At 47.2% G+C, this 16,944-nt stretch overlaps 1 protein-coding gene across 8 annotated transcripts in view; it reads right to left on the bottom strand.

The window, feature by feature from the left end:
* CEP72 (centrosomal protein 72) overlaps positions 1 to 16,478 on the bottom strand; it is a gene marked incomplete at its 5' end in the record, with an annotated part of 32,961 nt that extends 16,483 nt beyond the window's left edge. For 4 of the 8 annotated variants that reach the window (XM_082379697.1, XM_082379702.1, XM_082379703.1 and 1 more), the window contains 5 exons: positions 422 to 600; positions 7,829 to 7,937; positions 10,593 to 10,785; positions 11,691 to 11,818; positions 16,400 to 16,478. In XM_082379697.1, coding sequence (XP_082235823.1) covers positions 422 to 600; positions 7,829 to 7,937; positions 10,593 to 10,785; positions 11,691 to 11,818; positions 16,400 to 16,478 — 688 coding nt within the window. The other 4 variants (XM_082379698.1, XM_082379699.1, XM_082379701.1 and 1 more) reach the window with 4 other exon arrangements.
* Between the last annotated feature and the right edge of the window lie 466 nt (positions 16,479 to 16,944).

The raw sequence follows: 16,944 nt of genomic DNA, 5'->3' as shown, positions 1-16,944 counted from the left end.
CCCCAGCAAAGGGCGTGAAGTTCACGTGCACGTCCTCATCAAGGCTCACGTCCTGACCAACGTGCAGCTGGAGCCGGGAGTCCCCTCGTGGCCGGCAGGGACTCACTCCCTCCAGCACAGGACGTTTCCTCCTTGTCTGCTTAGACATCTCACTTCTTCTCTATCCCTGTAACTGATCTGAGGAGGGACCTGATATAAACAGCCCTGCAACATGACTACATCCACCTCAAATACACTGACTTCTTCTTTTGTAATTCCATGATCCAAATTACTGACATTTACAAGTGCACAAGACTCCATGAAGATTCTACATTTAAAGGTAAGCTCTCTAAAAAAGGCCGCCGTGGACTCTGAAGCCAGCAGGCATCAACCTCCCAGAAAGGCTGCAGGCGCTGGCCCTCTCCGTGTAGCAGCAGCCTACCTTGGGAACTCTGGAAGCTGGCCTCTTGCTCCTGCTGGCTGGAACTCATGCTCCCAGGAGGGTTGCTCAAGTCCCACTCACACTCGGCAATGAGGTTCAGGACCGCCTCATCATCCGCGTCCATGACCAAGCCCTTCTTGGCCGAGGGGTCAGTGCACTTGGCTCTGGAGTGATGCGGTCTGCAAAGAAAAGCAAACCCAGTGCTGGCACTGCAGCCCACAGAGCACTCCAGCCTGTACAGACCCAGGGAGGGAGGCGCCTACACCGCGAGCACGGCCACAAGGTCTCCGAGGAGGAAGAGCTGGTGTCTCTACCACAGTGAAGTTGGAGCGGACTCGGCCAGGACAACTGGTCACCACGCCAGGATTCATTCAAGGACAGAAGTCCCAAGAAGCTCCCCTGTGCTAGGATCTCCTAGCACATCCACAGTGCCATACGTGTGATCAAGAAAGCTCGAGGAGGACTTCCCTGGGGATCAGTGGTGAAGACTCCATGCTCCCATTGCAGGGGGTGAGGGTTCGATCCCTGGTCAGGGAACTAGATTCCCCCATGCCACATAGCGTGGCCAAAAAACAGAAAACAAACAAACAAAAAAGTAAGTTCAAGGATGTGGTGTTCCGAATTTCTATTTTCACATTAAGTGAAAATATTTCCCTACCAACTGAAATGTGAGGTTTTAGAATAGGACGTCCCTCCATACAGAGGTAAACACTCACAGGGAACCTCATTTCCAACAAAGGCAGCTTAAGAAATCACTCTTCAAGATAGAACTCAATCACATACTATGAATACTGATTTTATGACACCTTATCGTACTTTGAGAGATCAATGAATGATATTCCTTATTTTCTCATACTGAAAGTGTTCCAGATCCCTGTAGAAAGAAGGGGACTTGGTTCTCCTTCGTGGTCTGACCACAGAAACCTGACAGTGGACACATGCAGCCTCTCTGGGTATCCACTGTCACCTCTGGATAATAGGACACTGCACCAGATCACCTAAACTCTGTGGTAACTTAGTCTTCAGATAATCAAGCACAGGTAAACTGCAAAACACTGCTGAAAGAAATTAAAGATGATATAAATAAATGGAAACACACCCCACGTTCACTGATTGGAAGACTTAACACTGTTAAAATGTCAATACTACCCAAAGCAATCTACGGAATCAGTGCAATCCTATCAAAATCCCAAAGACGTTTTTTGCAGAAACAGAAAAACTCATCCTAAAATGCGTCTGGAATCTCAAGGGACTCCAAATAGCCAAAACAACATTGAAAAAGAGCAAGCATTAGAACTAGACTCAGATACGGCAAACATGCTGGATGAAATCAGACTCCGAATTAAAACAACTATGAGTAATAATGCTAAAAGATCTAATGGAAAAAAGAGACAACATGAAAGAACGGATGGGAATGTAAACAGAGAGATGGAAATTCTAAGGAAGAAGCAAACAGACGCGTTAGAGTCAAAAACACTGTAACAGAAAAGAACACCTCTGATGAGCTCTAGACTGGGCATGGCTGAGGAAGGGATCTCGGAACTCGAGAATATATCAACAGAAACCTCCAGAACTGAAAAGCGAAGATTAAAGAAGACTGAAAAAAACCAGAATAGAATACCCAAGAATCGTGGGACAACTACAAAAGGTGTAACATACACATTTGAGAATACCAGAAGGGGAAGAGAGAGGGGAACCAAAAAAATATTTGAAGATGACTTAAAATTTCCTTAAATTAATGTCAGACACCAAATCACAGAACCAGGAAGCTCAGAGAACAGTGGCAGAGTAAATGCCCAAAAAATTACAGCAAGGAATATATTCTACTGGAGAAAACCTAAGACAAAGAAAAACATCTTGAAATAGGCCAGAGGGGAAAACAATGCAAGCAAAAATAAGAGTAGAGTGAAATACTCAGTACGGAGACAAAAAAACTACCAACCTAGAATTCTGTACCCTGCAAAATTATCCTTCAAAAGTGAAGGAGAAATAAAGACTTTCTCAGATAAACAAAAACTGAGGGAATTTGTTGCCAGTAGACCTGCCTGGTAAGAAACATTAAAAGAAGTTCTTTAGAGAGAAAGAGAACGACACAGGTCAGAAACTCAAATCAGAGATGGAATAAGTGAAGGCAGAATAAAAACTTCTATTTTTCTTACAATCTAACAGGCAACAGTTTGTTTGAAATAATAGCGACAATGTACTCAATACATTATGTTCATGTATTACATGCAGGGCTATAGTTTGGGTATAAATGAAATGAATGACAGCAATGATACAAGGGGCAGGAGGGAGGAATTAGGAATATTTTGTTATTATAAGGTACTTGCATGATCTGTGAAGTGGTATAGTGTCTGAAAGTGGTCTTGGATTACTTGTAAATGTATATAGGCAGACCTTGAAGATACTGAGGGTTCAGCTCTAGACCACCACAATAAAGCAAATATTGCAATACAGCAAGTCACACCATTTTCTTGGTTTCCCAGTGTATCTAAAAGTTATGTTTACACTGTACTGTAGTCTATTAAGCGAGCAATAGCATTATGTTAAAAACAATGTACTTACCTCAATTTAAAAATGCTTTATTGCTAAAAAATGCTAACCATCATCTGAGCCTTCAGCAAGTCATACGAGCAACATCAGAGATCACTGATCACAGATCACCACAATATAAAAAGATAAAAAAGTGCGAAATAGTGCAAGAATTACCATGTGACACAGAGACATGAAGTGAGCAAATACCATTGGAAGAACAGCACCAACAGATTTGCTTGACGTAGGGTTGCCACAAACCTGCAATCTGTAAAAACACAATATCCGCAAATCACAATAAAGCAAAGCACAAAAAACGAGGTCTGCCTGTCCTGTGTACTCCAGAGCAACCACTAAAAGTGAAAATATGAGTATAACTGATATGCTAAGGAAAGAAAATGGAATCATAAAATGATCATTTAAAATCACAAAAGGAAGGAAAAGATCAGAAGACAAAAATAGGAACAAAGAACAAGGGCAACAAGTAGAAACAGCGAACATGGCAGCTATTAATCCAACTGTATCAATAACCACTTTAAACATCAATGGTCTAAATGTACCAAGTGAAAGGCAGAGATTGTCAGCGTGGATCAAAATAAAAGGCCCAACTACATGTTACCTAAAGAAACCCACTTTAAATATAAAGACAGATAGATTAAAAGTAAATGGATAGAGAAAAACAGACCATGCTGACACCAATCAAAAGAAAGCAGAAGTAGCTACATTACTTTCAGACAGAGCTGACTTCAGAGCAGGGAGAGTGATCTGGGATAAAGAGGGGCATGACGTGAGGACAAGTGGCCAGTTCTCCAAGAAGACATAACAGCCCCTGACGTGTCTGCGCCTACTAAGACAGCATCAGACTACATGGTGCAAAAACTGATAGAACTCAAGGAGAAATGGATGGATCCACTTCAACACCTCTCCTTCGGAAAGGGGTAGATCCAGCAGTCAGAAAGTCACTAAGGACATAGCTGAACTCAGCACCACCCATCATCTGGATGTAGTGACATCTACCTCATCCAAACAACAGGATACACATTCCTCCCAAGCTCACATGGAACATTCACCAAGATAGAGTCATTCTGGGCCATAAAACACACTTTTACGCATTTAAAAGAAAACAAATCATGTGATATTTGTTCTCAGGACACAGTGGAATTAAACTAGTAATAAAATAAATAACAGAAAGATAACTGGGAGATCTCAAAAAACTTGGCGATTAAACAACGTATTTCCAAATAACACGAGTCAAAGAAATCTCAGAAGAAGTGTTTTGAACTAAAATATTTCAAAATAAAAATATTTTGAACTAAATTAAAAAGAAAATACATCTTATCAAAATCTGTGGGATGCAGCGAAAGCAATGCGTAGAAGGAAATCTGTAACACTGAAAGTATATATTAGAACGCAGTAAGCTCCGAAATCAATAATCTAAGCTTCTAGCTTAGGAAACTAAGAAAATAACAAATTAAATCCAAAGCAGGAGGAAGAAAAGAAATAATAAAAATTAGAGCAAAAATCAATGAAACTGAAAACGGGGAAAAAAAAAAAAAATCAACAAATCCAAAAGCTAGTTCTTTAAAAAGATCAACAAAATGGAAAAACCTCTATGCCACCAGGTTACCTAAGAAAAAAAAGCCACAAATTACTAATATCAGAATTAAAAGAAGGAACACAGCAGGAACTGTTCCGTGGACATCAAGAAGATAACAGAGGAACACTATGACACTCTATGCCCACAAATGTGATAACCTAGATGAAATGGAATGGTTCCTGGAAAGACACAATCTACCAAAACCGACACCAGGAAAAATGGATAATCTGAACAGATGGGTATTTATTACAGACCTTGAATCAATAATTGATAGCCTCCTAAAACACCAGGTCCAGATGGATTCATTGGTGAATTCTACTGAACATTTAAGGAAGAAATTATACCAATTCTCTACAATCTTTTCCATAAGACAGAAGCAGAAACAGAGGGAATACACCCTAACTCATTCTATGAGGGCAGCATTATCTTAATACCAGAACCAGCAAAGACAATACAAGGAAACTATAGACCAGTTATCTCCCATGAACACGGATGCAAAAATCCCCAACAAAGTATCAGCAAATTGAGTCCAACAATGTATAAAAAGAAGTCTACACCACAGCCAAGTGGGATTTATTCCAGGTTTGCATAGCTGGCTCAATATTTGAAAAAAATCAATGTAATCCATCACATCAACAGGCTCAAGAAGAAAAGTCATATGACCATATCAATAGACGCAGAAAAAGCGTTTGACAAAATCCAATACCCATTCATGATAAAAGTGGTCAGTAAACTAGGAATCAAAGGGAACCTCCTCGACTTGATAAAGAACACCTATGAAAGCCCACAGCTAACATCACACCTGGTGGTGAGAAACCAGCTGCTATCCTGCTGAGATCAGGAGCAAGGCAAGGATGTCCCTTCTACCCACTGCTTTTTAACACTGTACCGGAAGTCCAAGCTAACACAATAAGACAAGAAAAGGAAATAAAAGGTATACGGATTGGGAAGGAAGATATAAAACTATCTTTGTTCACAGATGACATACCAACCATCTATGTAGAAAATCTCAAAGAATCGACCAAAAAACAAACAAAAACTCCAGGAACTAATAAGTGACTACAGCAAGATTGTAAAATTCAACATGTATGGGTCACATTGTGTCCCCTAAAAAAGAGATGCCAAAGTCCCAACACCCCATACTTAAGAACAAGACCTTATTTGGAAATAGGGTCTTCACAGAGGTAATCGAGTTAAAAGGAGGAAATTATGGGGAGCCCTAACCAATACGACTGGTGTCCTTATAAAAAGGGGAAATGTGGACACCGGACAGGCACGCACAATGCGGAGTTCTGTGAAAAGACACAGAGAGAAGACAGCCATATGAAGAAAAGGATTGGAGGGAGGCATCTACAAGCCAAGGAACACCGAAGATTGCCAGCAAAGTACCAGGAGCTGGAGTCATAGAATGGATTCTCTCCCAGAGCCTCCAGAAGGAAGCAACCCTGCCAACACCTTGATTTCAGACTTGTAGCCTAAGAACTGTAAGACAGTAAGTTTCTGTTATTTTAAGCCACCCTGTTTGTGGTACTTTGTCACCATCAGCTGTACACAAGTCAAATACCAGCAATGAACAACTGGAATTTGAAATTAAAAAACCTAAATTAGCCTCAAAAGAACATACTAAGGTATAAATCTAACAAAATATGTACAACATCTATATCAGGAAAATCACCAACCTCTGATAAGTGAAATCAAAGAAGAACTGAATAAATGGAGAGATATTCCATGTTCGTGGATATGAAGACTCAATAGTGTCAAGATGTCAGTTTCTTCCCAACTCAATCTGTAATTCAATGCAATCCCAATCAAAATCCCAGCAAGGTAGTTTGTGGATATTGACAAACTAATTCTAAAATTTATACGGAAAGGAAAAAGACCCAGAACTGGCAACTCAGTATTAAAGGAGGACAAAGTCAGAAGACTGACACCACGTGACTCACAAAACTCACGCAAATGCGGAAGGGGCTAGAAAGCTCTGTGGGGTCTCTTTCATAAGAGAACACCAATTCCATTCATGAGAACTCCACCTTCAGGACCTAATCACCTCTCACGGGCCCTATCTCCTAAACCCATCATGCCGGGGGTTAGGATTTCAGCATATGAATCTGGGGTACACAATACACAGACCATTCCGCAGGGTACCACGTGCAGCTGTCTACCCAGAAATTAGTCTGGTTTGAAATAGGGAAGTGAGGGGAGGGGAGCTCCAAGGGAGGCATCTGAGGGAAGAGGAGATTCTAGAGATTTGAAACTGATCTTAGAACAGAAGTTGGCAAAGTATGGCCCACAGGTCAAATCTGAGCCACTGCCTGTGTTTGTAAGTAAAGTTTTATTGGAACACAATCATTAGTTTATGTATCGCCTATAGCTGCTTTCATACTACAAAGGCAGGGTTTAGAAATTGAAGCACAGATCATATGGTCCACAGAGCTGAAAATATTCTCTCCAGCCCTTTACAAAAAAAAATCGGTCGACGTCTACATTAGAGAAATTTACAGATGAGCTAAGGCATACAATGCAAGAGAAAGAAAACTATTAAAAGCCTCAAACAAATCAAAATGGTGTACAAGAAGGAGTATATACTCCTCGTACATCACAAGCAAGGTAAACACCATTGACTGACTTCTACCGTTTAGAATCAACCACACACATGAAGACTATATGCTTTCAGAACACATTTAAACACTACCCACCCCGACAATCTAAAGTTAGACATAAAGATGCAGACGGCAGGAGCTGGGAGGTGGTGAGAAGCCGGGCACTGGCTCCCACAGCCCAGCCAAAGCAGAGCGGGCGCCCTGGTCACAGAGCACTGAAAGAGAACACGGGAAGGAGCAGAGCCCAAGCGCTAACACCGCCAAGGTGGGGAAGAGGCGGCTCCGGCAGCTGTCAGATCTGCTCAAAGTGCTCACATCCAGAAACAGCAAAGGGTCTGCACTGTTTAGAGATCAGAAAGTAACTGAAACAGAACCTGGAAGCAGAAACAATTACAGAAGGGAAAGAGGCTGCCTCTGGGAGTGGACCAGGAGTAGAGAGAAAGGACTGTTGCTTCTCACCACAGGCCTTTTGGGCCACATATTTTACATCCATTACTTTAATAAACATTTTAAATATTTTTAAAAATACCATATAGAAAATGTGGACGACAGGAAGAGAGGCTGTCCCACAGTCTCCTTGATCGCCAGCTGGTATCCAGCGCTTCTCCCCACGCTCCCCTGGATGTCTGTCCTCTAAGTGGCAATCAGCACTTTAGTTAATACCCCTCCTGTTCATACCTTTCGACTCTGAAAACAGCTGCGAAGCTCTGCGTTGAGTCCGGCGATTCCTGCGAAGCGAAATGCAGCCGGGATGCTTTCCGCTCACGCTCCCTCACAGGGCGGTCATCTAGGGAGAAGATGCCGCAGAGTATCTAGCAGAGCACGAGGCAGGTGGCAGGGCCCCAAGCCAAACCCCGCGGTGTGCCCGCCGGCCTCCCCTCAGGACTAAAGGTGCCCCCTCGCCCAGCCAGCCACACATGGCGTGTGACCAGGACTGCCACCCCTTGCTCTGGGGACCTTCCCTCCCCTCAGGGCTGACCCCGCCACGGCATCCCCCAGATCACTGGGCAGACCCAGTAAAGCAAGGCTGGGCTCTGGGGGCTACATCTGGCTTCCCAGAAATGCTGAGCACTGATTCCCAGAGGGCCGGCAGCTCGCACCAGGCTTGCACCTCAGATGCCCCGGAGGCAGGAAAGGAAACACACACGCAAGTTCTCACGCAGGCACGTCCTTCTCATCTCAACGCACATCCTGGGTGCTGGGCGAGGTTCCCAAACCACACTGAGCACCCCTAGCAAGTGTCTGTGGGTGAGGAGCCTGAACACACTGGAGAGAAGACGCCCCGGCCGTGTGTTGGCGCCCAGGGTTTACATCCTCAGATCCTCAGGACCAGAACAGGAGACAGAGCCAAGTTTAAACTGTCCCCATGTGTGCCCTGGGCCCAAGAAGACCCCACTCATCCACAACTGCACCTCCTCAGAAGCACCTGAGGGGGGCTCCCCTCCCAAACGCCGGAGCTCGGCCCTCGGGAACTTGCCATGGCTGCCACAGAGGTCCTAGGAAGCACTTAGCCCACGGCACCCCGCGAGGTGCACCAGCTCAGTGAGAAACGAGGGAACGAGGAGGTGCCCCGTACCCACTTCCACAGGTGTGGCCAGCGCACAGCAGCCCCGCCCCGCACGTGGGACGCCCCCAGCAGCCCCTCTGTCCTCTCAGGGACGCCATCCACCACACACCAGCCTGGGGCCTCCCGTCTCATGGCCTGGACGCTGCCTTCGTGCCGACAACACGTGACTCTACTTGCCCAGCCTGAACTTTGCTTCTGCAGTTCCACGTCCCTTACTCTGAGCATCCTTCTCTGGACGGTTCCACTCTAAATTCAAACTCAATATGACTAAAATCAGATGCAAGCCCACCTTCTCCGCCAGACCACATGCTCTCCTCGCTGCGGCACTCTCCCAGACCCCGGCCCAGGGTGCACCCAGATCGCTCTCGCGGCACCCTGCTGGGAGGGAGGGCCTTCCGAGAGCTCCGCACTCCCGCACTGACTGACTCCAATTCTGCTCCTTCCTCACGTCTGAAAGCACCTTTCACGTGTGGGAAGGCTCTCACAACCCCTTCTCTACACGAGCAGTCTAAGGCTGAATTGAAAACTTTCATCACAAACGGAAACAAATGATTTAGGGCTGAAGACTGCAAAACTTTCCATAAGGATTGTCATGCTTCTGAAAAAGAGTCAAATTCAATTGTTTATAGGATACTTAACAGTCAAATAAAAGTTAGAACACAAGCACTTAATCCTCCCAAATATCTAAAAATCAACATTAAATGTTGAAATTCTAAGTAGGTTTGAAACTAAACAGCGTGCCCCCGGGGGTCGGTGCCCCTAGGCCCAGGCAGGCACAGCCGAACGGTGCGGCCAGGCTCCCAGAGCTCACGGCCCGCCAGGACCGGGGTCCAGCAGGTGAGCCAACGCGCACGCGCAGCTGGGCTGTTCATGAGAGAAGCTGTGTGCGGCTGAGAGGTGCCGCCAGTGGGGTGTCTACAGGCCCTGGTAGACCCTGAAAGGACAAGAGCCATGGTCTGCCCACCACGGAGCCCAGCATTTACCTGACAGGTGCTGCCATGATGTGGGTCTCATTTTGGTTTGGTAGCTCAGTGCCTGAGAGGTGGAGACGCCCCGAAAGCCCCCCAGCCTCCCCAGGCAGTCAAGGGCCCTCAGGATGGAGAACGCGCCATGATCACTGGGGGCACAGGAGGACCACCCTCCTCCAATCAGACACCGCTGCACCACTAATCAGCACTTCACACTCCGAGACTCTGAGCCCCTCCTTCCCCAGGGTTTCCAAGGCCAGCATGCCCTCGGGCTCACGCTCCAGCTCTCTCCCCGGGAAGTGCGACATGGGGGCGGGGCGGGGGGGGGCATTAGCAGTGCCCTGGCCACACTGCTCACAGCAAAGTGGCTCCTGAGAGCCGGGACAGTGGGTGGGAAGACGCTGTGGTTTCCCCAGCACAACCCTCCTGACTGGGCACGGCTGGTGGGCACCCTGGCCGCTCGGCCTGCGAGCCTGAGCGATCCGCTTCTTTTACGGCTACGGGCCACTGAGCCAAGGTGGTGGCTGCGCCTGCCGACAGGACCTCGCACCCTCGTGCCGGTCACCTGGGGGGGGCGTGGCACAGCGAACTTCTCGCCCGTGTCCTCCCAGGTGGACGTAAGACCAGGTTGAACCCAGCTGTCCAGCTGAGCCTGAGACGACGCCCAGCAGCCCATGCCAGGAAACAGGGCACCAGCTGGAAAGCAGAGCCGGCCCATGCCTGCGCCCCTGGCCCAGCAGCCATCTGTGGCCGCAAGGAAGGGGCTCCCTGCCACCTTCCAGGCAGCTCTCCCGTGAGAGGAGGCAATGAGCCTCCCTTTCCAGAAGGGTCAACAGCGCCATCACCCCAAGAACACGAGACACCCATCGGGCAGCACCAAGCGAGGCCAGGGGTGCGGCTGGCCTACCCAGCTGCCGGAGGCGCGGGAGCGTGTGCACCACGGAGCGGCGGTAGTCGGGCTTGCTCTCCACCACAGGGTTCAGCCGGAAGTCCACCTCCGCGAGCTCCGTTAAGGAGCGGAGCCGGAAGACTTCCGCCAGCGAGGAGATGCGGTTGCGGTAGACGTGGAGGCGCTCCAGCGCCGCCAGGTACTCGATGCCCTGCCGGGACAAACGCGCCAAGACAGCCATTAACAGGAACCAGCCCCCAACCTAACAAGCGCGCACACGCGGCGTCCCCAGGAGAGCGAGGGGGAAAGGTCCGCTCAGCCACGGGGCGACGGCCGCGCGCTGACCGCGGGGACAGGACGGCCGAGGCCTGCGAGGCCGCAGCCCGCGCCGAGCTGAGCGACCCGCACTAACCTCACCCCCTCCGCACGCAGCCCTGGCAGCGCAAGTGCCGCTGCGCCCGCCTCACAGGTGAGAGGACGGGGCCGAGCCGTGAGCCAGCACCCGGCAGCCTGGACCGGCCGGAACGCGCACGGGCTCTGAGCGGGCTCCCAGCCCCCGGGTCGGGGCGCTGAGAGGTCCTGCTCCAGGGCAGTGACGGCCCGCCTTCCTTCTCCCCACCCGAAGCCGCGGCAGTGTCGCAGGGCGGTCCCACTCGCCATCGCCTGGGCGACTTCCTACTCCCTCACGGGGACCAGCGCCTGCCGCGTCAGGCACGCAAGCCATTCGAGGGCCCGAGGCCGCCAAGAGTCAGATGTAAACAGGTGTGAAGCTCAGTGTGGATGAAGAAAACGACAGCCGATACAGGATGAGGGTGACCGGCACGCACACCTTCGTCTTTCGGGCCTTATCTTACTTCCTTTACGGGTACAGCCATCTCCATCAGAGAGCTGTGACTTCTTGTTAAAGTAGTTCGAAGACATAATGTGATGCGTAAGAAATCCAGCTCACGGCAAACGCAAGAAAATCAGCACAAAACTTACAATCACTGTTAAGTGTATGGCCTACAAGTATTATAAGCATAGTCATAAAACAGACTGCCTTTTTTACCATAAATGTACTACCCACTGCTATTAAAAGCAATAAATTTTCTTTCAAGAAACAAACCTAAAACTTACCTCTAGACTAACCAAGGAGTTTCGTGAGAGATCTAGAGATTTTAGACCTGTTAAATGCATCAAAGAATTTCCTAGGTGAGTAATCTTTTCTTGGTAAGTTCCAGGAATAGATAATGACCGAAGTTCAGCTAAGAATAGAAAATTAAGAGATTTTAACTTTATTATTTTATTGAAAATAAATTATTGCAATAATTTATTCTCCCTCCAAAACCCTCTCACCAGGAAACCCTCCTAAGGGGGTTCCCACTTCCACACCTGACTGCTCAGCCCCATTACCTGTGGGCCTCTGTGCAGGGATCGCAATCTGAAACCCATTCGGTAGCTGACCTGACCACCCGTGCTGTTACAGCTGAGGGCCAGCTGCACACGAGGTGCACTGAACACCTCTACGTGGCACACCCAGTAAGCAGCCGTTAGACAAACATCACTACAAAAGTAAGCTTCTGTAATGAAAAAGACACTGTGTCTGGATACACCAGTATCTTCCCAGGAACTTTTGTTTTAAAACACATCTTGATTACATATGAAACTGGTTTTTGGGCTTCCAGTTCCAGACAAGACAGAGGAGACACATTTCACCCTATTCCTCCCCATTTATTAGACCTAAAAACCCTGGACAAGAACATGGGAAGCAGCTCTGAAGCGTGGGGACTCTGAAGCGTGGGGACTCTGGAGCGCGGGGACTCTGGAGCGTGGGGACTCTGGAGCGTGGGGACTCTGGAGCGTGGGGACTGTCTAGGGACCTGAAGAAAGTGGTCAAGCACTGAGGGTTGGTTTTGTTCTGTCTCCTATACATCCCAATCTGAGTGCAAGAGAAGCTGGCCACCCAGAAACACCCATGGACACCTACCAAAAGATACGGGTAAGCCTGCTGTCCATGGTCAAAGTACCAGGAGGGATGGCCTTGCAGGACAGACTCCTGACAACCTCAGCCCCACTCCAGCCCAACGCCAAGAAAAAAAAAAAAAAAATGTACCTCGTACACCTGGCCTCGCACAGTGGCCAGCACCAGGACAGTGTGAGCGGACATGACTACTGCCCTGGACTGGCTGTAACGAGGCATCTGCAGATGCTATGTGTGTGACAGGGGCCTGGCCACCACCTCAGCAACAAGGCAGCACCCAGGCAGTGCCAGTACTGAGTAATGAGATTTAAATAGGAAGCAGAGTCCCAATCAAAATGACCAATCAAAAATGATCAAGAACTAGGAAAATCTCAATCTGAATGAGAGAAAACAATCAATAGATACCAATAATGAGATGACAGAAATTAGAATTATCTAACAAGGATTTTAAAGCAACTGATATACAAATACTTCAATGAGCAATTATGAACATGATTGAAACAAATAAGAAAATAGGGATTCTTGACAAAGAAACAGACGATGTAAAGAAGAAACAAATAGAAATTTCAGAAATGAAAAATACAATAACTGAAAGAAACAAACAAAAAACCATGGGAGCAGCTCAGTAACAGAATGGAGATGACAGAGGAAAAAATTCAAAGAGAGAAAATGCAAAGATAAACTGAACAAAATTGTCCTATCTGACCACCAGAGAGAAAACAGACTTTAAAAAAATGAACAGAGCCTCAGGGGCCTGTGGAAGAAGAAAAAGCAATCTAACATTCATGTCATTGGGGTCCCAGTGGAGATCCAATCAGAGTTTCAAGAAGAAGAGAAAAACAGTATGGCTAAAAATTAAAAATTTTAAGTTAAAGAAATAATGGCTGAAAACTTCCCAAATTTGGCAAAACACATAAACCTGCACGTTCAAGAAGTTGAGAAAACCCCAAACAGAATAAAGGCAAAAACTGACACATCAGAATCAAACTTCTGAACACTAAAGACAATGAAAGAATCTTGAGAGCAACCAGAGAGAGAGGCATTACCCAGAAGGAGAAACAACTCCCATGGCAGGGAGTTACTCCTCAGAAACCATGGTGCTGAAACAAAAGAAGTGCTCTCACATTTTTCCATTGCTGAAAGAAAAGAACTTTAAACTCAGAAATCTATATCCACCAAAAACAGCCTTCAGGACTAAAGGTGAAATATAGATATTCTCAAATGAAGAAACACTAAGAGAATCTGTCACCAGCACACCTCCCTAAGATAAATGCTAAAGAAAGATCTTCAAACATTAAGGAAAGATAAAAGAAGGAAACCTGGGACATCAGGAATGAAGAAAGAATAATGAAACAGGTAAACATGTGGGTCAATGTTTCCTCCTAAGCTATTTAAACTGTTGGATGACTATAAAAAGAAAAAGTCATATCATTACTGTGGCTCTCAGGTATGCAGGGGAAATGTCTAGACAACTAAATTATAAAGTGGGAAGATAATGAAACCAAATGGTGGTAAAATTTCTATATTCACCTGACGTGGTAAACCGTTCACACAAGTAGACTGTGTTAAATCACATACTATATACTGTAATTTGTAGAGCAACCACTAAAAAAGCTATACAAAGAGATATGTTCAGAAATATAATAGATAAATCAAAATTGAATACAAAAAAATACTCAAGTGAACCACAGGAAGGCAGGAAATCGGAAACAAAAGAAGAAAAAACAAAGGGAACAAACAGAAAAAAAAAATAAATGGCTCACTTAAGCTCTGCTGTATTAACACATTAAATGTAAATTGTCTAAATACACTATAAAAGATAGAGATTGGCACTGTAGATTAAAAATGATATACAGTATACACTGTCTACAAGAAACTCATTTCAAATATTATGATATAGGTAGGTTTCAAGGTGAAATAGCACATATATGGGTAAAGACATACCCTGCAAACACCAAACCAAAGAAAGCTGGAGTGGCTACACTAATATCAGATAAAGTGGATATCTCACTGTAGAAAATTATCAGGGATAAGGAGGAATAATACTACATATGTTACAAGGGTCACCCCCAACAAGAAGACATAAAAATTCTAAATATGTATGCACCAAATAGCACAGCTTTGGTGCATACATATTTAGGATCTTTAAGTGAAAAGAGAAATAGACACATCCACAATTAGAGTCAGGGGTCTCAATACCCCTCTTCTGATAATTAAGAGAATCACTAGACAGAAAATCAGCAAGGATACAAAAGAATTGAACAACGTCACAAGTCAACAAGATCAAACTGACATTTGAATAACACTCCAGTCAATGACAGAGTACACATTCTTTCCAAGTGCACTTGGAACATTATAGACCAGATCTTGGGCCATAAAACAAACTTCAAATTTAAAACAATTAAGATCATACAGAGTATGTTTTCTGACCATAATGGAATCACACCAGAATCAATAACAAAAAGAAAAAAAATACCAAACAAACTAGGAAAACCTCCAATCACACAGAAATGAAAAGAACACACTTCTGAACAATCCATAGGTCAAAGAGGAAGTCAAGGGAAATAAACAAACACAGTGAACTAAATGAAAATGAAAATACAACATAACAAAAGTTGTGGATTCAGCTAAAGTTGTGCTTAGAGGGAAACTTTATAGCACTAAAATGTTTATATTATATTAAAAAAGGTCTCAAATCAGAAATCTAAACTTGCATCTCAAGAATCAAGAAAAAGAAGAGCAAAATAAATGCAAAGCAGCAGAAAGAAGAAAATTATACAGAATACAGAATCAATGAAATTTGAAACCAGAAAACCAATGGAGAAAAAACAAAAGTTGGCTCATTGAAAAGATTAATGAAATTCATAAACCTCCAGAAAGACCAAGAAAGAGAAGACAGAGATGACCAATAACGTGGACCGGAAGAAGGGTATCACTACACACCCCAGAGACAATAGGCTAATAAGGAAATACCACAAACTCTACACACATAAATCTAACAACTTAGATGAAATGAACCAGTTTCGCAAAACCCCAGACAACTATAACTCACCTAAGATGAAGGTGATGATACAAACAGTTCTATAACGACTAGAGAAACTGAATTTGTAATTTAAAAGCTTCAAATACAGAAATTTCCAGGCCCATAAGGTTTCACTGGAAAACTCCATCAAACAAAGAAGAACCGGCACCAGTTTCATACAATCTCTTCTGGAAAACAGAAGGGGCAATTTACCAACTGTTTCATGAGCTGGGCATTACGTGGATGACAAAACTGGACAAAAACAGGAAAACAGAAAACTAGCGACCCGTATCGCTCAGGACATGGGCCCACGGCTGCTCAGCACAGGAGGAGCAGGGCCCGGGACACCCTGGCGTCCTACAGAAGGAGGGCGCGCTCCTGCTCCAGACACGAAGGCGCTCCAAGCTCTTTCAGGAAATCAGCCTAACGCACCTTTTTATCGGGGAAAGAAAGCCCAAGTGACCGTATCAGTCAAGGCGGAAAGCACTGCCGCAAGGGCTCAGCAAACCCGGCCCGGAGGAGCTCCCCGCGGGCAGTCTGCGAGCGCGAGCTTGGCCCCCACCTCGCCGGGGACTCAGCTCGGAACCCCAGCCCCTCCCCCAGCCTCCCCCACTTCGGGCCCCCCCAGGCCTGCCCCCTCACACCCCACCGCTGCTCCGGGCTCCCCACCCGCTCCCGGCCTGCCCCGCAGCCCACCCCTCACCCTCGACCCCCCAGGCCTGCGACCGTTCGGGAACCGCGGTCGCGCTTCGGCACCTCTGGCCCGACCGGTCCGCCGACACCTCGGCGTGAAGCTCGCGCCCCCGGCCAGCGCCGCCCGCCCGCCCGCCGCCCGCCGCGCACCCAGGCCGCGGTGAGGCGCCAGCCCGGTCTTCCCCCTGATCTTCTCTTCACACAGAACCAGCCGCCCCGCCGGCGCCATTCTTTCAAACGGCGCACACCTGTCCGCGCCTGCGCGATGTGGCTGCCGACGGCCGAGGCGCGGGGCCAGGATCCAGGGTGGGACCGGGGGGGGCGGGGTCGGGGGGGCGGGACGAGGCCGGGGGGGCGGGACGAGGCCGGGGGGGGCGGGACGAGGCCGGGGGGGGCGGGACGAGGCCGGGGGGCGGGGCGGGGCGGGGCCAAGGACCTCTGCGGGGTGCGGGGTGCGGGGTGTGGGGTGTGAGGATGTGGACGAAGCTGCTGGGAGGAAGCGTTAGGGGAAGTCGGTGCCCGCCCCAGGGCTTACCTGGGGACTCGCCCCACTTGGAGACCTCGCCTCACCTGGGCACCTGCCCCACCTGGGGACGCTCCCCACCCCCAGATTCGCCTGCGTCCTGGGCTGCGGGCGCCCCAGGTTCTGCGCGAGGGCTCCTCACGTGGGGTCGCAGTGCTCTCCCGCCACGGTC

The sequence above is a fragment of the Balaenoptera borealis genome (assembly GCF_965194805.1).
Source record: "Balaenoptera borealis genome assembly, chromosome: 2".
In the NCBI taxonomy this organism is placed as follows: Eukaryota; Metazoa; Chordata; class Mammalia; order Artiodactyla; family Balaenopteridae; genus Balaenoptera; species Balaenoptera borealis.
Note: the sequence above shows the minus strand (reverse complement) of the source record. Positions and strands in the feature narration are given on the sequence as shown.